The sequence below is a fragment of the Benincasa hispida genome, chromosome 3 (assembly GCF_009727055.1).
Source record: "Benincasa hispida cultivar B227 chromosome 3, ASM972705v1, whole genome shotgun sequence".
Taxonomy (NCBI): Eukaryota; Viridiplantae; Streptophyta; class Magnoliopsida; order Cucurbitales; family Cucurbitaceae; genus Benincasa; species Benincasa hispida.
In genome coordinates, this window is record NC_052351.1 from 8763830 (window position 1) to 8791188 (window position 27359).

General features: G+C 34.0%; 3 protein-coding genes across 3 annotated transcripts; all 3 read right to left on the reverse strand.

Moving 5' to 3' along the window:
• Positions 1-502: 502 nt before the first annotated feature.
• LOC120072756 (bifunctional epoxide hydrolase 2-like) lies at positions 503-2727 on the reverse strand. The gene is made up of 5 exons (XM_039025234.1): positions 2568-2727; positions 2282-2496; positions 1859-2029; positions 1017-1252; positions 503-921 (listed from the first exon to the last, which is right to left on the reverse strand). The coding sequence occupies exons 1-5, from the start codon at positions 2635-2637 to the stop codon at positions 669-671; spliced, it is 945 nt and encodes a 314-aa protein (XP_038881162.1). The 5' UTR covers positions 2638-2727; the 3' UTR covers positions 503-668.
• A 15301-nt stretch (positions 2728-18028) lies between these two features.
• Positions 18029-20482, reverse strand: LOC120072582 (bifunctional epoxide hydrolase 2-like). The gene is made up of 5 exons (XM_039024978.1): positions 20299-20482; positions 19992-20206; positions 19209-19376; positions 18890-19125; positions 18029-18550 (listed from the first exon to the last, which is right to left on the reverse strand). Exons 1-5 carry the CDS (start codon positions 20369-20371, stop codon positions 18304-18306), a joined length of 939 nt encoding a protein of 312 aa, XP_038880906.1. The 5' UTR covers positions 20372-20482; the 3' UTR covers positions 18029-18303.
• A 139-nt stretch (positions 20483-20621) lies between these two features.
• Positions 20622-22755, reverse strand: LOC120072581 (probable polyol transporter 4). Its single transcript, XM_039024977.1, has 2 exons — positions 22542-22755; positions 20622-22446 (listed from the first exon to the last, which is right to left on the reverse strand). The coding sequence occupies exons 1-2, from the start codon at positions 22708-22710 to the stop codon at positions 21086-21088; spliced, it is 1530 nt and encodes a 509-aa protein (XP_038880905.1). The 5' UTR covers positions 22711-22755; the 3' UTR covers positions 20622-21085.
• Between the last annotated feature and the right edge of the window lie 4604 nt (positions 22756-27359).

Genomic DNA, 27359 nt, shown 5'->3' on the forward strand with positions numbered 1-27359 from the left:
TTTGTTGAAAAATTTTCAAAGTCCAAGACTAGATAAAAACGCAATCTAAAAAAAGACTAAATAAAAACGCAATCTAAAAAAAGACTAAATAAAAACAAACGTTAAAATTGAAAATCTAATCATTTAACTTGACCTGAATGTTAAATAGGTATAGCATTTGGCCAACTTTCTATAAATTTGAAAGAAAAAAATAATAATAAAATTTTGAACCGTTTCAAAAAACTCAAAATTCAGCTAATTCAACATTATATCGAGTAAAATGTTACCCGCTACTCTAATTTTCCAAACAAATGTTCATAATTTACCCCATAACCCAACATTTAGACATTGTAATTGACATTTTTACCTATCGTTTTAGTTTGAACAAAGGTCCCACTAACATTTCAAGTAGACATCTATAAATTTTACCAACATCTAGCTTATCAAATAACATACCTATCGTGCCAAAATAAACATAACTCAATTGATCTAAAATGGTATTTTAACTAAAAGACCGAAGATCGAATCTCCCACCCTGTTGAACTTAAAATAATAATAATAATAACATACATACATATTGTAACTTTTTATTGAATTTTAGAACATAAGTATATAGAAATAGTCATATGGATAGATAAGGAACTAGTCACAGGTTTATTAAGATTTAAAACTTGGAGTGTTGAATGTGCTTACTGTGAAATATGCTTGGCAAGGAATGTAAGTAGTAGCTGATTAACTTCTTCAGGAGATTGCTCCTGAACAAAATGAGATCCTTCTGGTATATAGATGATCTCTAATTTGGGAACAAAATCTTTAACTCTTTCGCTTCTTACATATTCCTCAATTTCAGGGAATTTGAAAACATAATCCTTTTCACCCATTATAAAGAGTGCTGGAATTTCAACTTTTGGTTCTTTTATTCCCCAATCTTCATTTAATGACCTATCATGAATGTGCATCAATCCATCATATCTCAAATGTGACAAAATTATCAAAGTAAGACAAGATGTGATAATCTCAAAACTCAAGTGCCATACCTATAAGGAACTTTCAATGCAGTATCAAATCCAGATTTCTCATAGAGAGCTCCATAAGTTGCTAGATCTTCCTCGGTGAACCAAGGAGGAAGAGGGGTGGATGGGTCTACTAAGTCCATTACTTCTTGATTTTCTTGAGCTATTGGAATTTCACTTTTGGAGAAGAGGATATAAACATTCCTGACGACAGTTTTCGCATCAAAACGACCAAAATCAGCCTCAGCTCGTCCGGGTTCCTTGATTAGAGAGAGTTGTAGAAGTAAAGAACAAAAAGAAAAGAACAAACAGGCAAAACAAAGTTAAAAAAACTTGAAATCCAACCTAACATGATAAAAGATTAATTTATTCTGTAGAAGAACTATATATTTGCTCATTAACTATTGAGATAGAAATCTTTATCTATAATCAATACTATAAAATCAGTAGTCAGAGACTCAATAGGAATAGTCCATTTGCTAAAAAAAAAAAAGTAAAAATTGACTCAAAATCTAAGTTGACAGATGAAGGTAAATTTAATATTATATTAACGTTCTAACACTCCCCTCACTTTTAATTATAATACCCAACAAATAGAAATCAATATTAATTGGAGAGAAATAAGACATTGCAGGGATTTGAACACATTACCTAGGCTTTAATATCATGTTAAATCATTGCTTAACCCCAAAAACTAAAGTTGCCAAGTGAAAGTAAATTTAATATTATATCAACACTCTCACAAAAACAACTCGAAACTATTTGTTTCTTTCTATAATCAATATATATATACCCAGAGCATCGAAATAATACACGCTTGAAATATTTCCATTCAGTTTGCTTTTGAAAGGGGAGCATGTGCATACCCGCCATCTTAAAGTATACACGCCTTCAGGGATGATGCTTTGGACACTCTTAACAGATTCAGGAGGAAGGAATGGCACTCCCAATGTGACAATTCCCAATGCCCTTTCAGGATGTTTCAAAGCAAAGTAATAAGCTGGCCATGCTCCAAAATCTTTCGCAACAACAAACACCTATACAAAGTAATGTTAGAAGATTCCTTAGTTCACCATATCATTGCAACTGGCTATGTTGAAATGCCTTTAACTTAAAATCATAAAATCAAAAGTTAACATGCCTGGTTTGATACTATGTTTTACATTTTATTCCCCTATTAATCAATTCAACCAGCAGTTCATTTGTTCAAACACCTAGCAGTCAATGTAATGCAATCTTGAGTGGAACCCTAAATCAAAGCGCATGCTATGGAGAATTCAGAACAGTACCTTGGGAATGTTGAGAGCGTCAAGAATCCCAAGGAGATCGCTAATGAGGTCGCTAAATGAAGCCTTGGAGGGCTCGGCGGGGGAATCGGAGAGTCCATATCCTCTGTAATCGGGAGCGAGTACTCGGAATCCGGCGTCAGCAAGAGCAATCATCTGGTACCGCCATGAGTACCATATCTCCGGAAATCCGTGCAGGAAGACGACGATATTGGAACCTGAAAGAAAAATGGTTTTGGTAAGGAAAAAGTGTTCCGGTGAAGAAATTGACGATGAGATGAGTAATCACCGGTTCCGATCTCTGCTACATGGAGCGTTAAGCCTCCAACCTCGATGAAATTGTGGTGAATTCGATCCATTTGAGAGCCAATGGAAATGAGTGAGTGAAAGACGAAGAGATTTTGGAGTCTGCTCTGCTTCAATTTTTCTAACAAACATCTTCTTAGTAAAAATAATAAAATAAAATAAATAATAAAAGTCGTTGTTTGTGGGCGGGACTTTCTTGGTCCGTTCCGGAAAATCTAAACAGAGACTTTTCGGTGTTTTATTATTGTCTTAAAGTTAAATACATAATTGCAAAGACTAAACTAACACTAATATTTTAGGGAGGTTCTTTTCACTTAAAAAAAAAGGATTTTAAAAAATAAAATAGCAAGGGAAACTAATTTAATAAAATAACAAAAAATAATCTTCTTATAGACGATAAAATATTGTTATATTTATAAATATTTTGATTATTTTTTTATTTGAAAATAACATTTTTTTAATTTAATTTTAGAAAATGACGTTGTTTGTTAAAGTTGAAAGGAATTTTTAATAATAACAATAAAATAAATAAATAAATAAATTTTCGATGTAATTAAAATAGAGTTGGAATTTATATCACATAAGTGTTTAAGAGAATGATTGAAACTTATTTCAAAGATTTAGAACGAAACAACAAGTGTATTCATTTTAAAATTTTGAAAGAAAAAATGTGGTAAATAATATTGTAAGGTTAGCTTGTAACAACATTTCAAACGATTTAAATTAATAAAAGAAAAGATTGCACTTTAAATGTACAAGATTAAATTATAAAAAAATACTCGAAACGAGGATGACTTTTCCCTTCCTAATTACAATTAGGGGTGATCATTGAAACCGCTGAAACTGAACCGAATATTAAACCGTACCGAAATTCAAGTAATGTGGTTTGGTTCGGTTTGACATATATTGAAACCGATCTAATGCGGTTTGGTTCAGTTTCAAATACGAAAACCGGTTTGAAATCGAACCGAACCGCTTTTAAATGAATGTATTAAAAATATATAATTATATATAATATATTTATATCTTTTTAGGGTTTCATTTTTAGTTCAGCTTCGATCTCTATTCTCTCTCAGACNTTTAGGGTTTCATTTTTAGTTCAGCTTCGATCTCTATTCTCTCTCAGACTCGCTCGACAGTGGACGACTGGACGCCGTTAGACTCCGTCAAAGTTCTCCGATCTCTACCAGGCTGACGGTTGATGCCACCAGGCTAAATCGCCGTCAACCATAGATATCTCTGTCCTCCGTCAAAGTTTCTTCAAATTTCGAAGTCCTCCAATCAGCTGTCGAAGTTCTCCAATCTCACGTCTCAACTTCAGATCTCACATCTTCCGTAGATCTCACGGCTCCAATCACTCGACAATGGGTACCATTTTTTTCTTTCTTGTTTTCATCCATTTGTTGTTAATGTTTGGTTGGGGCTGCTAATTTTTTTATTTAAACTTCGAGTTGCTGCTGAGAACTATGTATGTTTCGATTGCATTTCGAAGCCCTTTTTTTTTCTTCTTTTTCTTTCGATTATTTTGATTCAAGAATGAGGAATTTAAGCGAATAGTGAACACAAATTGGACATGTCCATTCTATTGTGGTTATCTCTTATCTATGCCGAAATGTCCATTCTATTGTGAAAATTAAAGTGATTTTAATGGTGAACCCAGGAGAAACTTAAAAAAAAAAAAAAAAAAAATCGTGAAACCGAAACGAGTTTGGTTCGATTTGATTTCAGAAAAATAATTTTTAAAATTTACAGTTCGGTCTGATTTGAGTGTCAAACCGAACCGAATCAAACCGTGAATACCCCTAATTACAATGAATTTGGTAGGGATTGAGGCGAAAATTCCCTAGGAAGAATTTGCATTGATTTTTTAATTTAAAAAAATCGATTATACAGTTAACTCTCTACTACAAATCCTCATTTGATTTTTGCAAAAAAAATTATTTTCCACTAGATTTGAGGTCTAATTTCTATTTAGTCCTTAGGTTTCAAAATGTTACACATTTAGTTCTTAAGTTTTGAATTTGATTTCAATTTAGTCTCTAAACTTCAAAATGTTACAATTTCACCTTTGACATTTGAGTTTTGTTTGAATTTGATCCCTAAATTTCAAGATTTTACACGTTTAACCTCATTTTTTTTAATTAAATACCCACTTTCAAGTATTGACATCGATGTCTATTAATTAATTTAAAATAATCATGAAGTAACATTTTAAATTTAATTTTAAAGCGATGAAAAATAATGGAACGTAGTTAATTATAATTCATTTAATTATTTTAAATTTATTAACGTATATTAACATTTAAGACGGAAAAAAAAGTATTTAGTAAAAAATTGAAGTTAAAAATGTAAATTTTGAAATCTAGAGACAGGATTCAAACAAAACTCAAATGTCAATATTGAAATTGCAACATTTTGAAATCTAAGGACTAAATTGAAACCAAATTCAAAATTTAAGAACTAAATGTGTAACGTTTTAAAACTTAAAAATTAAATAGAAGTTAGAACCCATACATAGGGACGGACCAAAGAGAAATTTTTTCCTTGATTTTTTTTTCATTATAATCCTCATTTGATTAATTCCTTAACAATATATAATTTAACTGAAAGTGATAATGAAAGAAAAGTTAACACATAAAAAGGCAACTGTCAATATCCATTTGAACTTATAAAAATATAGCTGTAGAACAAATTGATAATTCCAAATAAGAGTAAAACAGAAATAAAGAAGGAAGAAAGAAGAGACTGACACAGATCTTTTATAGTGGATTAGGCGAAGTCTAGACTAGGCCAAATAACTAAAGCCCATAAGGAACTAACACATGGTAAAAGAACCCATTTCGAATTTACTCCAGTTATGAGAAATAGACATGTAAAAAAAATGAGAAGCATAATTCCAACAATCACCCTCTTGATGATCATAGACAACTGCAACATAAAGAAAAATCTCCGAACTACAATATCAAAGTTAATTCACAACTTAGCCAACACCCAGCTTCAATAGATCACAAAGATACTTATAACATAGTGATTTTGTCATCAAACTAACGGGGTTGTGTGAAGTATCAATTTTCAACCAACTAAATTTTCCATCTTTAATTGCATCATGCACATAATGAAAACAAACATCAATATGCTTCAACGATCATGAAAGGTTGGATTTTAAGACAAAGCTAAAGCACATTTAGACAAACACATTTCAGAAGTCAAACTTTTCAATCATATAGATTCTTTCACAGATACTGCCAAGGCAGTATACTCAGCCTCAGTTGAGGAAAGAGCAACTGCAGATTGAACAACCGACCTTAAACTGATAACATTATCATAAAGCATAAAAACATAACCTGTTAATGACTGTCGTCGATCCAAATTAGCTGCATAGTCAGAATCTATAAGGCCAACAATAATGTCAATATCATAATTCTTTGAATATATAAGGTCCTTAGAAGAAGAACCTTTTATGTATCTCAAAACCCATTTCAAAACTTCTCAATAAGCCTTACCTGGATTTCTCATAAACCGATTGACCATACTCATCGAATATCCCAAGTTCAACTGACAAGTAACCATATCATACATCAACTACCCACAAGATTAGCATATGGAACAAATTTCATATCATTTAACTCTTCTTAACTCTTCTATGGTTGAAGGTGAGTACTGTGAAGACAACTTAAAGTGTTAGGCAAGAGGAGTTTTAACATATTTAACATTCTCCATATGAAATCTTTTAATCACCCTCTCAAAATAATCAGATTATGATATAGATAATGCATTTCTAGCTCTATCTTTATTTATTTCCATTCTCAAAACTTTATTTACAACCCTTAAATCTTTCATTTCACATTTACTAATTAATTGAAGCTTTACTTCATTCACAAGTTGAACATCATTAGAAGCAATCAAAGTATCATCCACATACAAGAGCAATAGAATAAATTTTTCATCAGAAGCAACTCTTTTATATACACATGCATCATAAGAGTTTTTAATAAAACCTCTCGAGGTGATAAACTATTAATACATTTGTTCCATTGTCTTGATGATCGCTTAAGTCTATAAAGATATCTTTGCAACTGACAAACAAGATGTTCTTTGACCTCTTCGACATAACCCGATGGTTTTTTCATATAAATATTCTCATCTAATATTCCATACAAGAATGTCATAGTAACATCCATTTGTTCTAATTCCAAATCAAATTGAACAACCATTGATAACAAACAAGAATAGAAGAGTTCTAGCAACAGGCGAGAATACTTCATTATAATTAATGCCTTCTTGTGTGAAACCTTTAGCTACAAGTCTAGCTTTCTAACAAGGTTTAAAAAAAAAACCTTTAATACATGGTTTAACACGAAACAACCACTTACAATCAACAAGTTTTTTTTTCTTTTTTTAATTATTGGGCTTATCAACAAGTGTCCAAGTATTATTTTTGTTCAATGAATTGATTCCTCTATCCATAGCTTCAATCCATAAGTCAGATTCAATAGAATTTACAACTTGTTTGTAAGTACTTGGTTCAAATAACGTTTTAGCACAATAATTTAAAGCAAAATCCACAAAATCAGATTCTTCATATCTACTAAGAGGCCTTATCACATGTCTTTCTCTATCCCTTGTTAACTATTAATTTTGTAAATATGAATTATTGTTTGGTGGATGAATAGGTTGTTCACCCTCTAAAGGAATATCCTCCTCATTTGATGAACCAAGCTATATATGTAAGGACACAACCTTTTGAGTACTCTGATAAGAGTCGTTACTCATAATTACACATTTACATTCAAAATATTTTGGCCATTGAGGAAAATAAATTTTCATTAAAATAATAAATAATTTTCTAAAATAAATAACAAATAAAAAAAGTCTTTGTTCGGGGCCCCTAAAATAATGAAGAAAAAATAACTTAAACAAATAAAATTTTGACCAACATCGAGTTTCAAATCAAAACTTTTAAATAGCTTGAAAACATAAACTGAGCGGATGCGATTTACATATCCCATATGGCACGATCGCAGGTCCCTCTCGTCACCCACTAGTCCGTTCCTATCCTTACCTGAAAAACATAAATTAAGAAAGGTTGAGTATAAAATACTCAGTAAGTGATCCTATTACCAGGATCAAGCTATGCATCCACGAGTAGAGAATGATGGCCTGTGGCTCATACAACTACATCGATTTTTGATGATGAAAGGGAACCAAAATACGTATTGTCTTGCCTTGATACGCATGTCTAGCGGCCCGTAGGCATACCGTCAAACATGAAAATAACATGAACGTGAACCCGTCGACTCACGCATGTCTAGCAGCACACCGTCAAACATGGAAATAACATGAACGTAAACCTGTTGGCTCATGCATGTCTAGCGGCCCGTAGGCACATCAACAAACATGAAACTAGACCCGCCAGTCCTCTGAAACAAAACATGCGTCAAGGCGAGATGGTAAACTGCTCTATTGGTCTATTCATACATCACATACATAATTTCAATACTGATTAGAAATTCGAACATGCTCATAATACTCATAACTGTCATGCAACAACTAAAACATAATGACAAAATCATGCTTCAAGAGTCCATTAGTTAACTTTATAATTCTAGACTAGGTCGCCTGGCATAAAGGCACCGATAATAGTACACTTACCTCAACTTGGTAAAAAACGCAAAACAAAATCTCCTTAGAACTTCTTTAGCACACTTGAATCAACCTAAAGTTGTGGCTTGGTCCAAGAAAAATTTCAATACTCGATTTAATTAGTCAATCTGATCATGAATTAAATCCAAAATCAATAACTTAATTTTTCCACTATTACTCTCAATCCAAAAGAATAACCATCTAACAACTTACAAAACTTATCGATCTTCACCAATTTTCTGCAAAACAAAATAGTCTCAAACCAAAGAGAGGTTATGTAATAGGAAAATTCCCAAGAGGTCACCCAACATAGGATTGCTCCAAGCTAAGCATACTTAACTTTGGAGTTCTTATGATTGAGCCACTAAAAATAAAAACTGCACCTTATTGGTATAGGTAGTAACTTTCAATTATTTTAAGCCTTTCTTAACTATACTTTCATGTCCTCTGGATCCCTCTCATTCGGATGTGATATCGATTCACTCATGTACCCCTCATGAACTCAGGTCGTTACAGGTTACTAATTTAACCCAAAATCAAAGGGGTGAACTTCACCTCCCAAATTATAAGGAAAAATAAGTCTTACCCAAGGTTTTCCTCAAAATTTCGGCAAAGATCAAGGCAGTGGCAGCCGACGGTACGCGACTTGTGGCTACCATAGATAGACAATGGGTGTTGTTGTTGGACGGCATAAATTGTTTAGGCTAGCAGCCGGCAATGAGGGTCTTGCATGAGGAGGGTCTGCGAGAGTGAGAGAAAAGAGAATTTCTAGTTTTACAGATTTTATTTAGTAGCGATTAGAAACAAACCAGACCTTCAAACACCGATCCAACCGTTCAAAATGAAACTCTATATATCTCGAACAGACTGACCAAATTTGAGCACAATCCAACGGTTAAAACTCTAGAAATTGACAATTTTGTGGAAGCTATCGCTGAACAACCAAATTATTTTCTCCCCAATTTTTGACATCTTTTCACTCTTATTTAATTTCGAAAAAATCTCAATTCTTTTTTTTTTTTTTTCAATTTTTGAAAAGATAAATAAAATATTTTATCACAATATCTCCAAAATCTCCAAAGATTATATTAAATTTAAATCAATTAACTTTTCAAATTATCTTAATTTAGGCTTCAAAAACTAAAATTAAAGAACATAAGATCCATCAATTTGATACAAGTTAAATCCTTCCAAATATTTAAATCAATTCAAAACCACATGAAATTAATTATCTCTTTTAATTTTTTTTTTAAGTTGGCCCTAAAATCCAAAATCAAAGGGAAGCAAAATTTAATATTTTCAAGATAATCAATTTGAATATCTAATCAATTAAATTCCATTTAACCAATAAAAGTTTTTCAATTATTTCAATTTAATCCCAATTTTTCAAATGAAAGGGAAATTTAAACTCAATAATTTTAGATAATTAACTTAAATTTTCCTAAAATTGGGGAATGTTACATTCTTCCCTCCTTAAGAGACTCTCGTCCTCAAAAGTTCAAGTCCTTAAAGGCTCGTGATACTTAGTTCTTGTCTCATCCTCTTGTTTCCAAATCGCTTCTTCAAACCGATAATACTGCCAAAGAACTTCTAACTAACACTGTCCCAAGTTTTAGAAAGTCTTCACCTCCTACCATGAATTATATAGAGACAATATCATGTTACTCGTTAATCTTAAAACAAACGCATATCACCATTTAGACCTTCCTATGCACGAGTCTGAAAATCTCACTTAAATGAAGCTCTTGAAGTCCCCATAAACTATAGAGCATTTTTTATTCCAAAACACATTACCATAACCTCATAATAGCGGTAACCATTACCTGATACGAGTTTCTAAGATAAAGACCTTCATGATTGCATACATCTATATTGAGAATGTTCACACTCTATAGAGTGGGTCACCTCACTGTCCATGCAACAAAAAACATATCTCTCATGGCATCTCAAGTCTAGGATTCAGAATTCGGATTCGGCACCTAATTGCCCTGACAATCCCCTGCAACCAAGATACACTATCATATTCAATCCGTAATAGTTAATACAAAGTCGCGTGAATCATCTTTCTTTCCTAATAAACAAAGTTGATGTGTTCCAAGGAAAAACATTAAGACACATGAAACATTTTGCTAAATGGTTCTTGTATCAGTGACTTAGGCTATTCCAACTCTACGTCCTTCTATGAGGAGCCTTAAGGATAGGAGTTGCTCTCAACTTAAGTTCATCTCTAGTGTTAGGAGTCATTCCGGGAGATCAAATTTACTCCTTAATACTCATACTGCTTGTTTCTTACTTGGAGCTAGATTACTTTCACCTTCAAATCAAATCGATGGCTTCATTAATTCCTTGTTCTAGATATTCATGTCCACAATCAAAACCTCTAAACCTTGCTAATATCTTTTCTTTAACGAGGCCTTACCCCTTCCATTTCCATAGTTTCTAGCAACTATTGCCGCTAAACATCCTTTCATAAAACGTTATTTCCTCCGACTCCACTATAATTTGAAGAAGATTGCTAAGCACTCTTCCAACGCGTGATAGTCTAGCTTAATTAAATTCTCATACTAAAATTGAGTTCTATGACCAGTAGCTTAGGCAGGATATCCATTCAACCAACAAATACTAAGATCCATAGTTCCAAATAGTAATGAGATTGTTCATACCAACTCTAAAGGTTCGTAAACACATATTTCCTACCTTGGACACCAAACCAAACCTTTGTTCTTAATCTCAAAACATCAATTCCCCTTACCTTCTCAAAACAACAAAATATTTCTTAAATCCTTTCATCTTCCTTTATCTTTTCCAAGACTAATAAATCCAAGAGACTCTATTTCACTTTCCTAGTGAAATATATCTGTACCAAAACATGTTACTATTCGAATCCCTTTTCACAGTCTACAATCCAACAACCTAAGCAAGCTATATATATATTTTTTTCAACACTGCATACTGCAATGCAAAGTTCCAAATGGTAATGAGGGATTCCTATTTTACACAAAACCATGCCTTATATCCACCCATATCATGTCTTAAAATCCAAACCTTTCTTAATTATTTGAGAATCTTGAACATATTAATTTCCATTTATCTCCCCAAATGAATAAAATCTTTTCTTAAATACTATTATTTTCTTCACATTTATCCTTGCTTAACCCAATTTCTTGAAAGTGCACTTTTTACTTTCCGAGTGAAACATAATCCCTAAACAACCAAGATATGTGACCCTTTATAACCTTTTCCATAAATCTATAATTCCATGCCAAACTTGGAACTATAATAGGGTATCCCCACAAGATAACATTGCTTTTAAACTTAAAAAAGTTTATCCTTTCTCTTGGTATGGTTAATTAAACTTGAACCTTTTCATTGCGACAAACACATAGTTCAAACCCAAGCAGCTTAAGAATTTTCAATCCAATAACTCGTTTTCTCCCATCTAAAGGCAACTATAATTTCAATCATCTTGCCATTCCTTGACCAATTCATCTTACCTAGGTCTTGTAAAGAGTTTCTCATACTATCGCTTTATGCTCCATCTAGTAATTCTTCTTCCTTTTAGGCACACTATATAAAGAACCAAAACACCATACAATACTCGGTCCACCAACTTCGATACCATGAAAGTGATCATGATCTATTAATCCTTTCAAAATTTTTCTTAGAACATTTTGACTTTAATATCTAGTAATCCTTAATAGAATTTATAGTCTCTTCTTCACCTCTTTTTTTATCTTATAAAGAAACTTTAATCTTGTAATTAAGAACGTGTGCCTTGTGATAAAGTTCCTTGTAGCACCACTAGTTTTATTCTCGTAATACAAAACTTAATATTATTCCTTAGTGAATTTCCAATTCACCTATCTTATTCTAGAACTTCACCAAATACATCAATTTCTTTCTTTCATGTCATAAGTGCATAATACTTCATAGTTCTATCAGGTTTCAATATCTCTGAACAGAAATATATGTTCGTTTCTAACAGTCCTTCCATGAATTAAACTAACGTCAAATGGCCTTATTATGATCCTTCTTTCTTTCCATAATACCAAAACAAAATAGCCATCTCATACTAACTTCTTTCAGGTCGTTAAATTAGCAATAACAATCAGTCAACACATAAAGCTTAGACATAGGCTTTTAAACACATCTTCCATAAAACATTTAATGAAAGAACATACCTGGCGAGGACAAAGGATCCGTGAATAGCCTAAGGGACACAAAACCAAAACTTACATTGTAAGTCAGTCTATAGAACCTAAAACTTAGGCTCTGATACCAACTGTAACGACCCGACCTTTTGAGTATTCTGATAAGGGTCGTTACTCATAATTACACATTTATATTCAAAACATTTTGACCATTGAGGAAAATAAATTTTCATTAAAATAATAAAGACAATTTTCCAAAATAAATAACAAATAAGAAAAACCTTTGTTTGGGCCTGGGGCCCTTAAAATAATGAAGAAAAAATAACTTAAACAATTAAAATTTTGACCAACATCGAGTTTCAAATCAAAACTTTTAAATAGCTTGAAAACGTAAACTGAGTGGAAGCGATTTACATGTCCCATATGGCACGATCAGGTTCCTCTCGTCACCCACCGGTCCGTTTCTATCCTTACCTGAAAAACATGCTCGTGGCTCATATAGCTACATCGATTTTTTATAATGAAAGGGAACCAAAAAATGTACTGTCTTGCCTTGATACGCATGTCTAACGGCCCGTAGGCACACCGTCAAACATGAAAATAACATGAACATAAACCCGTCGACTCACGCATGTCTAGCGGCCCATAGGCACACCATCAAACATGGAAATAACATGAACGTAAACCTGTCGGCTCACGTATGTCTAGCGGCCTGTAGGCACATAGTCAAACATGAAAAATAACATGAACGTAAACCTGTTGGCTCATGCACGTCTAACGGCCCGTAGGCACACCGTCAAACATGAAACTAGACTTGTCGGTCCTCTGAAACAAAACATGCGTCAAGTCGAGACGGTAAACTGCCCAATTGGTCTATTCATACATCACATACATAATTTCAATACTGATTAGAAATTCGAACATGCTCATAATACTCATAACTGTCATGCAACAACTAAAACATAATGACAAAATCATGCTTCAAGAGTCCATTAGTTAACTTTATAATTCTAGACTAGGTCGCCTGGCATAAAGGCACCGATAATAGTACACTTACCTCAACTTGGTAAAAAACGCAAAACAAAATCTCCTTAGAACTTCTTTAGCACACTTGAATCAACCTAAAGTTGTGGCTTGGTCCAAGAAAAATTTCAATACTCGATTTAATTAGTCAATCTGATCATGAATTAAATCCAAAATCAATAACTTAATTTTCCCACTATTACTCTCAATCCAAAAGAATGACCATCTAACAATTTACAAAACTTACCGATCTTCACCAATTTTTTGCAAAACAAAATGGTCTCTAGCTTGATGATCAATGCCTCAAAACTTCCAAACCTTGAATTTAAGTTTCAAACCAAAGAGAGATTACTAATTTAACCCAAAATCAAGGGGTGAACTTCACCTTTCAAATTCTAAGGAAAAATAAGTCTTACCCAAGGTTTTCCTCAAAATTCCAGCAAAGATTGGGGTAGTGCCGGCCGACGGCACGTCGACTTGTAGCTGCCGTAGATAGGTAGCAGGTGTTGCTGTTGGACGATATAAATTGTTTAGGCTAGCAACTGGTAGTGAGGGTCTTGCATGAGGAGGGTTTGCGAAAGTGAGAGAGAAGGGAATTTCTAGTTTTACAGATTTTATTCAGTAGCGATTACGAACAAACCAGAGATTTAAACAATGATCTAATCGTTCAAAATGAAACTCTATATGTCGCGAATAGACTGACCAAATTTGAGCACGATCCAACGGTTCAAAATCTGGCAATCGACAATTTTGTGGAAACTGTCGCTGAACAACCGAATTGTTTTCTCCCAAATTTTTGACCTCTTTTCACTCTCATTTAATTTCGAAAAAATCTCAATTCTTTTATTTTTTTTTTCAAATTTTGAAAAGATAAAAAAAATATTTTATCACAATATCTCCAAAATCTCCAAAGATTCTGTTAAATTTATAAATCAATTAACTTTTCAAATTATCTTAATTTAGGCTTCAAAAACCAAAATTAAAGGGTATAAGATCCACCAATTTGATACAAATTAAATCCTTCCAAATATTTAAATCAATTCAAAACCACATGAAATTAATTATCTCTTTTAAACTTTTTTTTAAGTTGGCCCTAAAATCCAAAATTAGAAGCAAAATTCAATATTTTCAAGATAATCAGTTCGAATATCTAATCAATTAAATTCAATTTAACCAATAAAAGTTTTTCAATTATTTCAATTTAATCCCAATTTTTCAAATGAAAGGGAAATTTAAACTCAATAATTTTAGATAATTAACTTAAATTTTCCTAAAATTGGGGATGTTGCAATATATCATAATGTTCCATGTTTAATGTTGGAAGTGAACTTTCAATATGTTCACTGCAACCAATTACTTCTTGACAATCAATCAAATCAATTTCAAACCCACTAGTTTCTATATTTGATTTGTTTTCCGGTGTTTGTGAATCTTTCCATGACATTAGACTTTCATAAAACATAACATCCCTACTGATGAATACTTTATCATCCTCCTTGACCAAAATCTATAACCCTTAACACCACTTGGATATCCTAAAAATATACATTTCTTAGCTTTAGGATTTAATTTATCTTGTCCATCATGTGCATAGGCTACACATCCTAAAGTTCTTACATGATTAAGTTTGGGTGTTTTTCCAAACCACAATTTTTTAGGAGTTTTGAAATTTAAAGTTGTAGGTGAGCTTCTATTAATTATATAGGCCACAATATTCACAGCTTCCCCAAAAAGCTTTTGGAAAATTACATAAGAAAACATGTGTCTAACCTTCTCCAAAATTATTTTATTATATCTTTTAGCAAGGTCATTTTATCCCAATTCTTTCATCCTTCACCTTGTCTTGACACCTCCAACTTGCAGCATGCCCAGACGTTCCCTTTTCAGGCTGGCAACACCCAACCTTACCACCACCTGCTTGAAGTGTCTGCCTCTTCTTCTTCCAGCTTAACCCAACCAATTTGCATGCCTTCTCTTTCGCCCAGCTTAGATTTCCTGGTATTCAGACATCTCTTTTGATTGCCATATGTCCAGTTAGTTCTTTTCAGCCCACAGCTCTTAGATATCCTTGGCTTGTAGTACATCGTATAGCTCTGGCGTTACTGCATGACTTATTGTTTAGTAAACTCTCGCTGTCGCTCATTACCCAACAATCTCGTTGTCACTCATCGTGTAATGCCTGCCCACCGTATAGCACTTACGCCTCATCACATATCTCCATCGTCTATTGTTCTCTCACTGTCTCTGATCACCTAACGATCTTGCTATCGCTCATCATTCAGCACATAACCTATCGCATAGCTTATCGTTTAGTAATCTCTCGCTATCGCTTAATGATCTCGCTCTTGCTCATCGCGTAGCACTGACGCCTATCGTCTAACGCATCACGCCCATCGTGTAGCACGTCCGCTTATCGTGTAGCACCACCGTCTAGTGTCTATGTCTATCGTGCAACGTCCATCGTCTAGCACTTCGCCTATCGTGTAGCGCTCATGCTTATCGTATAGCGCCATCATCTAGTGCTATCATCTAACATTTATACTGATCGTATAATGTCATCGCCTATCGTATAGTGCTATCGTCTAGCGCATAGCGCATCACTTCACATCGTTTAGCGCTGCACATAGCTACACGATCGTCTAGCGCATCGCTTAGTACCGCCTGTAGCTACACGATTGTCCGCGCGCACAACACTTCAACTTGACTCTACTGCATGCATGCAATCCTCCAACACTTGGTTGTTGCATGCCTTGCCCAACGCCTGGCTTATCTTTACTTCGGCCACACTTGGCTTTCAGGGCTTAATAACTTCTACAACCTTAGCCTCATTAGATGCTTTATGCATTACTATTTCCTAACACCAAGCACATGGTTTCTTTTGACTTCACACTTAGTCAAATTTTTACTAGTTAAGGCTCAACTCAAAGCTACTCAAATACTTAGAAATTTTCTCTCTCTCCAACATAGGATTTAACTTATACTTAATTAATTCCCTTAATTACATGCTTAAGTAGGGAAATTGAAATTCGGGTTTCACAATAGTTCTTTTCAAGACAGCTGGTCTTGAGCTAGTCATCGAGTTTTATACTCACTGCTCTACATCTACTGGAAGAATTTTGGTTGATATAGTTCTTTTCAAGACAGATGATCTTGAGTATTAAATGTCGAAAAAGTTTCTTGAGTGTTTTCTAAGGTTTCTAACGAACTTAGGAGGAGCCTAAATTTGCACGTGAAGGGGACTTACATCAAGGTGGAAAGATTGTGACTTTGATGAACTCACTCTTAGGGGGAGTCTAAGAATACCTTGCTAATATCCAACTTAGGGGAGCTTAAGTTTTATTTCAAGAGGAGGTATTGCACTTAGGGGGAGTCTAAGTGTCAGTTTGAGAGTTGAGTTATTCAGTATCACTGTATTTGTTATACTCTTACAGATAAGTACAATATTGTAATAAGCTTAACGTCATATTAGTAAAAGAATCTTTCCACGGATACACTGGGGTGAGCATGGCCGAAAAATCGAGCCAAACAACTGAAACCGACCGAACCAAAGGTTGGAGGCCGTTTTTTTCCAAAGAACGGTCGGGCTCGATTTTAAAAAATTAAGTGAAAAATCGAATCAAGCCGACTGACAAGATACCCCGAACCGCTCGATTCCAACTGAACCACCCATTTATTATTTTATTATTAGTATACTTTTAATTTTATTATAAATAATAAAATAAAATATCCTAAAAAATTTATTTAAAAAAAACCTTCTTTTCAAATATCTTAATAATATTTTATTATTTTTCACTCTAACTTTTCCTTCCTGAACAAGTTTCCAACTTTCCAAATTCCAATACCCTCCTAAGTCCTATCCTACCCACCACATCATTCATGAGACAACTCCAAATTCCAATACCTTCTAAGTCCTATCCTACCCACCACATCACTCATGAGACAACTGTGAAGTGCGAACTATGACTGTCCATCTCCGATCCCAGTCTTGACTGAACCTAGGTGATTTTGTATCAAACTAGATTAACAAACTCAGTGTTTACCTTCTTAGATTTGTTTATTTTGTTTTATGGTTGCTACTATATGTGCAGATAATTTGTGTATGACATCATTCAATGAGTGGTAGACTTTCTTATTTTTCAGTTATACCAAGTCACTTTTATCGTAGGTGGTCAAATTATTCTTACTTGAAAGCCAGAATGTCTGCTTTCCTTAAGTCTCTTGATCATAAGACTTAGAAATCTATCATAACTGGATCGGCTCCACCTAAAGTAAAAAATGCCAAAGGTAAAAGTCTAAAACCAGAGATCGAGTGGTCTGAAGCAGAAGATGAAGCACCTCTTGGAAACTCTCGAGCCCTAAATGCAATCTTAAACGATGTAGATCAAAATATCTTCCGTCTCATCAATACTTGTATGTCAGCTAAAAAAGCTTGGGATATTCTGTCTATAGCTCATGAAGGAATTTCAAAGGCCAAGTTCTCGAGACTCAACTTTTGACCTCTAAATTTGAAAATCTGAAAACGCATGACGATGAATCTGTTGGTGAATTCAACGTTAGATTATTAGACAATGCAAATGAGTCATTTGCTCTTGGTGAAAAAGTATCAGAAGGAAAGTTAAGCACTCTCTGCCCAAAAAATTTGAAATGAAAGTCCATTTCTAAAATGGTAGTTAGATATGTTTTTGGCTCTCAACATTTGAAATGTTTTTATCAAGGAAATTGCCCTGTTGAGCACTTCATTAGTACAAGGCATTGACATCTATGGATTATACCCACATCTAACTTATCAAATACAATAATACATATGCTGTCCATGGTTTTGGAATTCAAAAACAACAAAAGTACTCAATAAGTAAAAGGTTTACTTAGATTTAACCTCTGTATTCGGATGTCCAAACCAAATCATGTATGCTTGGCAAGGAAACTGAGCAGCAGGTGATTAACTTCTTCTGGAGATTGCTCTTGAACAAAATGAGATCCTTCTGGTAGAAAGATGATCTCCAATTTTGGAACATAATCTTTCACTTTTTCACTTCTTACATACTCCTCAATTCCTGGAAATTTTAGAACATAATCTTTTTCACCCATTACAAGAAGAGCTGGAATTTCCACTTTTGGATCTTTTACTCCCCAATCTTCATTCATTGACCTATAATGTATAATTCATCAATCCCAGTTCAGAAACTCAGTGAAGCTAGAATAAAACTCCATAAACAAGATTCAAGGGTGTTATGAAATCGACAAATAAAGATAAACAATAGAGAATCAACACAGAAATTTACGTGGTTCACTTGTGTATTAGCTACATCCACGAACATAAAGAGAGAATATAATATTTTAGATTTAAAGATGTTAGTAGAGTTAGAGAGTTTATAAAGCGAACTTTAAACCTGAAGGTAAATAATGTAAAGAACATAAACACGAATACAATTTAGGTTTCAAGGCAGATAACAAATTCAAGGTATTTCAACCAAAGACATTACATTACCTGTAAGGAACTTTTAATGCAGTGTGAAATCCAGATTTCTCATAGAGCTCTCCATAAGCTGCAAGATCTTCCTCAGTAAACCAAGGGGGAAGAGGAGTAGATGAATCCACCAAGTCCATTATCTCCTGATTTTCTTGTGCTATTGGGATTTCACTTCTAGAGAAAAGGATATAGACATTCCTAACAACGGTTTTTGCATCGAAACGACTAAAATCAGCCTCGGCTCGTCCAGGTTCCTATACAAGAAAACCATACAAAAGGAACTTTAAAACAACCAAAATGATCATAGTAAAGATTTGTACATGTTTGAGTTTAATACCTGCCATCTGGAAATGTAGAAGCCTTCAGGGAGGTGGTCTTGGAAGTTAGGTCTTTTAGGAGGCATAAATGGCACTCCCAATGTCACAACTCCTAATGCCCTCTCTGGGTGTTTGATAGCAAAGTAATAAGCTGGCATTGCTCCAAAATCTTTCCCCACAAGAAACACCTATTCCCAATTTCCCACTAATACTATTAGAACATTCTTATTTTTAAACCAGATTCCACAAAAACATAAGCCAGAATGATGTAGTGGCGTCCTAAAACGGTGTAACGGTCACAATTTTCTTTCAAGGTCATCACTACACAACAGATGACTTAAATTTGGTTGCATTAATGTCAAATGACCTAGATTCGAAAAAACAAGGAAAACTAAACTTTTACTTACGACACACCAACCACCACTAAATTCTCTTTGAAGTCCATTTGGGATCGCGAGTTCGCATCCATCGCAAGACCCGAAAGGCAATATTCATAAAATTTTGCGATCTTAGATTTTTCTCAAATGTGAAATCACGTTCAAGGTCTCTTCAATTCACGATGGATGAGACCTGCGATTGCGGATGGACAATTTATCGTTGACACACTTTGTGGCATAAGCAAAATGTTACATATCATTATTTCTAGAATTCGAGCCATTCGACATTAGCAAAACTAAATTTAGATTATCCACACAAAAATCTCACGTTTCAAGTCTCAACTTCCATCTAACATTCTAACGGATTTCTACAGCTCTGGTTAAAATTACAGGACATGGGTTTGAATTTGAATGAAGGGTTAGTACCTTGGGGATATCGAGGGTGTCGAGGATTTCAAGGAGGTCGGAAATGAGATCGCTGTAAGTAGCCTTGGAGGGCTCGTGCGGCGGATCAGAGAGTCCATATCCTCTGTAATCGACAGCAATTGCTCGGAATCCGGCGTCAGCCACAGCAATCATCTGGTGGCGCCATGAGTACCAAATCTCCGGAAAACCGTGAAGAAAAACCACGACATTTGAACCTGAAAGACACAAACAAACATCGGCGGAACTGAGAAAATGTTTTTGTTGTAAAAGGAAAAGAAAGTTCCGCTCCGGCGGAGAAATTGATCACCGGTTCCGATCTCCGCTACATGGATTTCCAATCCTCCTTGAACTTCGACGAATACGTGCTGAATTTTATCCATCCAGAGCTTCTTGATTCACAAAAGGGGTGAAAGAAATAAAAGAAGGTGAGAATTCTTTCAATTGAAGCAACAATAATCAAGCCCTTTTGAATACAATCACATCCAGTACAGTACAGTTTGTTTTTTTGTGTTTGTCCAGTCCAAAGATAAGCTTTCATCAAAGCCCTGCCTTGCATGATTCCCACGTGTTTGTTTCTTTCTGCTAACAACCTAAACTCTCTCTCGCAAAATGCATGGATGACGAGAGTAATTTTTTTTTGTTTTTTAAATGAAATTCATTAAAACCCAATGAACAACCCAACAACCAAACATCAATTTGACTATTCCCCTCGAAGACGAGAAACAAAAAAGAGAAGGAAAAACGAAGACGAGTTAGATTATGAGCTTTGTTATCCTTTTTAAAAAAATGAAACATTTACATAGAAAGCAAGAAAGAGAGCCTCCTCAACAAAAACAACCTGATGTTTGTTTGTTTTTTAAGGTTTCAAAATAGAAAAAAAAAAAAAAAATCTTAACGTAATCCTTTAGAATCATTTTACAAATTTCAAAGACTAAATATACTTTATACATCAATCTTAAACAACAGAATCCTAAATTTCCATATCAAAATATGTGAAGTAATATACTGACAAAAATTCCCTATATTTGGAGTAAATTTACATGTGTTTAGAGTAACAAGAATGACTTGTTTGGAAAAAAAAAAAAAAAAAAGGTTTATTTGGGGACTAATCGATCAGTGTCAGTCATTTGTAGTATTCGGATTCCTTGTTCATCTCCTTGAAAAACCATTTCAATTTGTTCCAAGGATTTCCCCTTTGTCTCAGGGACAAACTTGTGAATGAAAACAACAGACATTAGAGAAATCAATGAGAATAGAAAGAATGTTCCTGCAACGGTGATGGCGTGGGAGACCGAGAGGAACGACATCGTGATCAAACCGCTACTGACTCGGCTTCCGACTGCCCCGATTGCTGACGCTTGTGCTCGGAGCCTCAATGGGAAGATTTCAGATGATAAGACCCAACAAACTGGACCAATCCCAACTGAAAAGAAAGCTACATTTCCACATACTGCTAAGATTGACAAAACAATCCCAAGTTTTCCATGATGCAAAATGGCCAAAGTAATACTTAGACAAAACAAGCAGGCTGTCATCCCAATTGTGCTCAAATAAAGCAGTGGCTTCCTTCCCACTTTGTCAATAAGAAAAATAGCTACTAAAATGAACAAAGTTTTTGTGAATCCAACACAAACTGTTGCTGCAAGAAGCTTTGATTTACTTTCAATCCCAGCTTCTTTGAAGATTGTAGGACTATAATACACAGTTGCATCAATGCCTGTAATCTGTTGAAAGCATTGAATTCCACAGCCTGCTATCAACATTCGCTTCACTGAAGGCGTTGGCCGCAATATATCGTGCCAAATAGCCTTGGATTCATACTTATTCACATTATTAGCAATCCCTGCTGCTTTCTGAATATCCATCAATCTCTCTTCTATATCGCCACCTGACTCGTTTGTTTTCGACAAAACGATTCTCGCCTCGTCGATCCTGTTCTGCATCACTAGCCACCGCGGAGATTCAGGAATCATAGAAAGAGCAAAACCAAGCAAAACCGAAGGGATTATTCCCACACCAAGCATAACCCTCCAACTTATATGAACAGGAAGTCCTGAAAAGGCATAGTTTGAGATGTAACCAAGAAGGATCCCAAAGTTTATAAAGATCTCAGGGAAAGAAGTGAGAGATCCTCGGGTGGATGTGGGAGATATCTCCGCGATGTATATAGGCGCAATCATGACTCCGAAACCGACGCCGATACCAGCCAAGAGCCGACCAACTATTAGAAAACCAAAAGAAGGAGCAAGAGCCATAATGGCAGCCCCTGCCTGAAAAACAATAGCAGCAAAAGCAATAGTCCATTTTCTTCCAATAGCATCTGATGTTTTTCCACCAGCTAAACTTCCTAATAATGAGATTATGCTCAAAATTCCCACTAAAACTTCTTCTTGAACTTCTGTTATTTTGAGATCCTCTTGAATGAAGATTATTGCTCCACTCATAACTCCAACATCTGTATATAAAAAATTAGAATATTGAATGGAAACAGAACAGGAAATCATATTGAAGGAGATTATATTTGTAAAAAGAAACAGAGTAGATAGATACCATATCCCAAAAGCACAGAATTAAGAGAGGCAAAGATTGAACATGTTAAAACATATCTTCGAGTTTCATTAAAATCATTATTGGTTTTAGCAATGTTGTGATGGGACAATGAAACATGTTCTTCTTCATCATCAGAATCCCCATATTCTTGGAACTTGACCAAACCCATCTCTCTAGAATTACAATTCCAAGCAGAACCCAGGAAGAGATTGATTGGAGCCTAACAATAGTAGAATGCCTTAAAAAAAAGGTTGAATTTTTACACCAATTTTCATCCTCCTTTCTATTGTAATTGTCGATTTTGTTTCCGTTTCATGGCAATTCGCAATTTTGACTTTGCTGCGAAGAATAGGAATGGAGAAGAAAAAACGATTAGCCATTGAATGCTCTTGACCGTTGCTTTTTTGTACGGTGCTCATACCTTTATTTGTTTATACATATTTTTAATCTAGGAGAATTTATTCAAAGTGACAATTTTACATGGTTGGATGTATGGAAGAGAAACATAAAAAATAATTAACATAGTATAACATCCAGATTTTCAATTTTACGTCATTATTAAGAAATGCGGCTAACTTTTCTTTTTCTTTTTTATTTCTTTATTAAGCCTCATGGGCATCAATAACAGCAAGGGCACAAGCCCAATAAAGGGAATTCATTACACCAAAGCCCAATATTTCTAAATCTGCTAGCCGTTTTTAAAAAAAAAAAAAAAAAAAAAAAAAGTGAAAACGGGTGTTTTTGAAAAATTTTAGGTAAATAAGGTTGTGCCAACGTGTATTTTTTAAATTATTAAATTTTATTTTTCTTCTATGTTATTCGGACTTTAATATTAATATTGTTGTTTTCAAAACTTATTAGAGAAATATGTTGTTTTGAAACTTATTAAGAAATATTGTTGTTTTGGGATTCGAGGCTAGAGGTCAAACGTTGAGAAACTCGACTAATGTAGAGGTTGAACGTTGAAGAACATCGACGAACAAAGAAAAATTGGAAAACAATACATAAGTCAAAACTTCAACCCTCAAGGAAAATCTCGCGAATCTCGCTTAGGTTGTCGAAGGTTGAAGTTTCGACACACATCCATCCTCAAGATTGCAGGTTTATTACTTTTCTTTTTCCCTCATAGAGGAAATAAAGTAATGAGATGGTATAATCTATATGTATCTGTGTACTCGAGCTGCTTCAAACACCTTATGCATTTTTTATCATTTCGAATTAGACGGAGGCTTGTGGGATTGACTTGAGGGGGTGGGGATGACTATATTTCTGGAAGCGAACTCCAGGCGAATATGAAGCGCATGGATACAAGTTATGCTTGGAATGAAAGACAATTCCGAATTAGCTTTGTCTACGAAACAAATTTGTATATTAGGTTGTTGAAGGTTACACACATGTCGAAACTTCGAAACGATTAAGGAGATAAGTGGGCTGAAGCAGATTAAGGAGAGAGCGAGATTCAAAGCGAGATAGTGAAAAGAGAGCGAGATGTTGAACGAGATTTTTAAGAGAGAGCGAGATTCAAAGCGAGACTCAAAGCGAGAATTTGGAGAGAGCGAGATTTAGTTTATATTGACTAATCTGACTAACATTGAATTGGTAAAATGAAATGGTTGAATAATTGAAAAAATGAGTTTTATTCAGAAATACACATTGAATGCTAAGATTACGTATTGATTTCTGGTAGTAATCCATAATCAAAAAGTGTTTGTGATTGTTCAGAAGAAATGAAAGCTCGTAATCATTAATGGAAAAATAACAACAATAACAGAGAGAGAGCGAGATCTTAGGAGAGAGCAAGAGCGAGATCTTAGAAGAGAGAGAGCGAGAGCGAGAGTCTTCACTTTATTTGAACTTTCCATAGAAATATATATAAAAAAAAAAGAGGAAAAAGACTAATAATCATACTATAATTGAATTCATTAGACTTAATCAAATATATTAGATTATTATACTATAATTGAATAATCTTAGACAATAAATATGAATATATTAGATTATTAATACTATATGAATAATCATTAGACACAAATTGAATAATTAGATTATTATCTATAACTTGAATAATCATTTAGACAATAATTGAATAAATTGATATAATTAGATTATTATACTTATAAATTGAATATATTAAATTATTATAATGTAAAACTTTATTGATACAAAAAATTTCGTGAGCTCACAGATGATGTAGACGAGGAAACCGTCATAAGATATGCGCGAGCATATATACTACAAATGATGGGTGGAAGTCCTGTTTTTAGATAAATCAAGTCATTTTGTTCACTTGATGTTCCTACCACTGTTAGCTAACCTCCATGATGCGGGGTGGTATCGGTGGGGTGGAGCATGCTTGGCATGGTTGTATAGACAACTATGCAAAGCAACAAGACCTGACGTTCGAGAGAATAGCTGGGCCTCTCAATACTTTTTGCAACTATGGGCTTGGGAGCGATTTCCAACATGGCCCACAGCTACATCTGTTTAATGACGCTCAGTTAGTTGACGAACCAACGGTTCTCGGTATGTTGTTTTAATTCAATTAATTTTTATATCACTGATCTAGTTAAATTTAAATTCTAAATTATCAATTTAAAAAATTTAGGTGGAGAGACAAAATTTGTGTGACTAGGACAGACACACATGTAGTCACAGTATAGATACATGTTTGATCTGCTTCAACCTAAACAGGTACATTACACTAAACCTAATTGATTATTTTATTCATATTTTTTATTGTATTTGTCTTCAATATTCCTCTAATATAATATTTTGTGTTTCAGGTTATTTGGGAGCCGTACAAATTATTGTGCATACTTTGCCAATTTTTTGTAACGAATGGTCAAAACATAATGGCGATGATGATGTCATCTCATATGTTTTTCACATTGGTGAGTGGCATCTTCCTGACAGGGTGATGAGACAATTCGGTTTTCAGCAGGATGTCCCATCGCCTTATAATACTGAACCCGTACTGCATGAATTGACCTAAGGACTGGAGATTGGTTCGAAAAAGTTGCACATTTGGTAGTGTGATGGCAAATCGTGCAGGTTTATTGCAGTGGGGGTTTCTCTTGAACAGTTTGACACAGATGTCACTCCAGAAATATATTCATTGGTATAATAATATCATAATGCGCTACGTCATTCGCCGGGAGCAGCTGTGGGTCATCTGGTAAATGAATGAATATTATCTATTTTTTTTAAATTTAAATTTATTTAAATATTGTCTAATGTTTTTAATAATTTACAAGATCGAACAACAGTAAACTCCATGAGGTTGCGAATGATCCAAACCAGGTTCTTGCTATATGTAGTGACAACTAAAGCTATATGGAGGAAATTCATTATATGTAACGATATACCTATTGTTCCTCCACCAACTCCTAAATGTAGAGGACCTGTTCGGGAAGAGGATGAGTTTGATGAGGTTGCACATAATGTGGTAGAGTTGCCCCCTATGACGCAGACGCAGAGTCAAACTAATTATGTTAGTCCGATGATGATGATGCTAGCATTTGGTTCAGGACATTATGACTTAGAGGCTGGTCCTTCGTCTTCATACATGTATGGACATGGTCGGGGTCGTGGAGAGCATAATGAATATTTATATTATGAAGCGCCTACAGAGGTATTAGAGCAACATCAATAAGAACCCGAGCAACCTCAAGTTCGAAGTCGACGACGACAACCAGCTTAAAATCGACGACGTCCGCCTTATGGGACACATTGATTTTTGTAATTATTTTTATATAAATGAGATATTTAATTTACATTTTTTTTATTTTTATGAGTTATTATTTTTTTAATTTATTATTTTTAGAGTTTAAATAAAATAATAAAATATTTTTAGAAATTATTTTTATAAAATGAAAAATAAAAAAAAAGGATTAGAAAGAAGAAGGTGGAATGTGTAATAATTAAAAAGGAAAAAAAAGGGGAAAATTTGTACGGTATTCTCGCTCTCTATCAAAATCTCGCTATTTCGCTCTCGCTCTCGCTCTCAAAATCTCGCTCTCGAATTTGATTAGGAAGTTCAATAGCAAAAAGAAGGAGATTCATTAGCTCGTTATTTAGTCAGACTTGCTGAGATGACAGAATCCGTAAAAATTATTCAACAAGCTTTTGAAAGAATTCCAGGGGTACCTTATGAAAATTTAGAAATACGATCTTTTGATAGAGAAAGGTCTCCGGAATGATAATTAAACAGACTCAATAATAATGTTAGGAAGGGTAAGGTCAATGGTTCAAAGTTCGACGTACAAATGAAAGGAAGTCGAGAGTTCAAGGTTCGATGTACAAGTGAAAGGAAGGTCGAGAGGTCAAATTTTGAACCCTCGACTTATTTTAAAAAAAAAAGGTCAAATTTTCAACCTTCGACTTATTTAAAAAAAAAACAACAATATTTTTACAAATAATTTGAAAACAACAATATTTTCCTAAATAGTTTCTAAAAGTACAATATTCTTTTAATTTTCCCGTATTATTCCCTTATTTCCCTTTATTTCTTTCTTCTCCTTCTTCCCAACCTCTCTTTATTTCTTTTCCTTCTTACTTTTTTATTGACCTATCTTTATTTGTTCCTTCTCATTTTCTTTATTATTTATGTTTCTTTTTTTGTTTTTATTTTTCAACAAAATTTATTTATATTAAAATTTTAAAATTGGATTTAGAATTAAATTTTTTAAAAAAACATTTTAAATTTGAATTGTTTTTAATATCCCAATCATGGATAAAAATATTGCACTTTTAGTCTATAATTATAGAATTAAGTGTGTACTTTACATTTGAATTAATTATAATTGATTAGCTATAATA

Bases quoted from the DNA above. Each gene is read 5' to 3' on its own strand.
- LOC120072756 (XM_039025234.1), bottom strand. From the start codon at position 2,637: ATGGATCGAATTCACCACAATTTCATCGAGGTTGGAGGCTTAACGCTC. The intron at 2,497-2,567 runs GTGATTACTCAT...TTTTTCTTTCAG, and splicing joins TGTAGCAGAGATCGGAACCG to GTTCCAATATCGTCGTCTTC. The intron at 2,030-2,281 runs GTACTGTTCTGA...TACTTTGTATAG, and splicing joins ACGCTCTCAACATTCCCAAG to GTGTTTGTTGTTGCGAAAGA.
- LOC120072582 (XM_039024978.1), bottom strand. From the start codon at position 20,371: ATGGATAAAATTCAGCACGTATTCGTCGAAGTTCAAGGAGGATTGGAA. The intron at 19,377-19,991 runs GTACTAACCCTT...AATTGGGAATAG, and splicing joins ACACCCTCGATATCCCCAAG to GTGTTTCTTGTGGGGAAAGA. The intron at 19,126-19,208 runs GTATTAAACTCA...TTTCTTGTATAG, and splicing joins TCTACATTTCCAGATGGCAG to GAACCTGGACGAGCCGAGGC.
- LOC120072581 (XM_039024977.1), bottom strand. From the start codon at position 22,710: ATGGGTTTGGTCAAGTTCCAAGAATATGGGGATTCTGATGATGAAGAA. The intron at 22,447-22,541 runs GTATCTATCTAC...TTTTATATACAG, and splicing joins TTCTGTGCTTTTGGGATATG to ATGTTGGAGTTATGAGTGGA.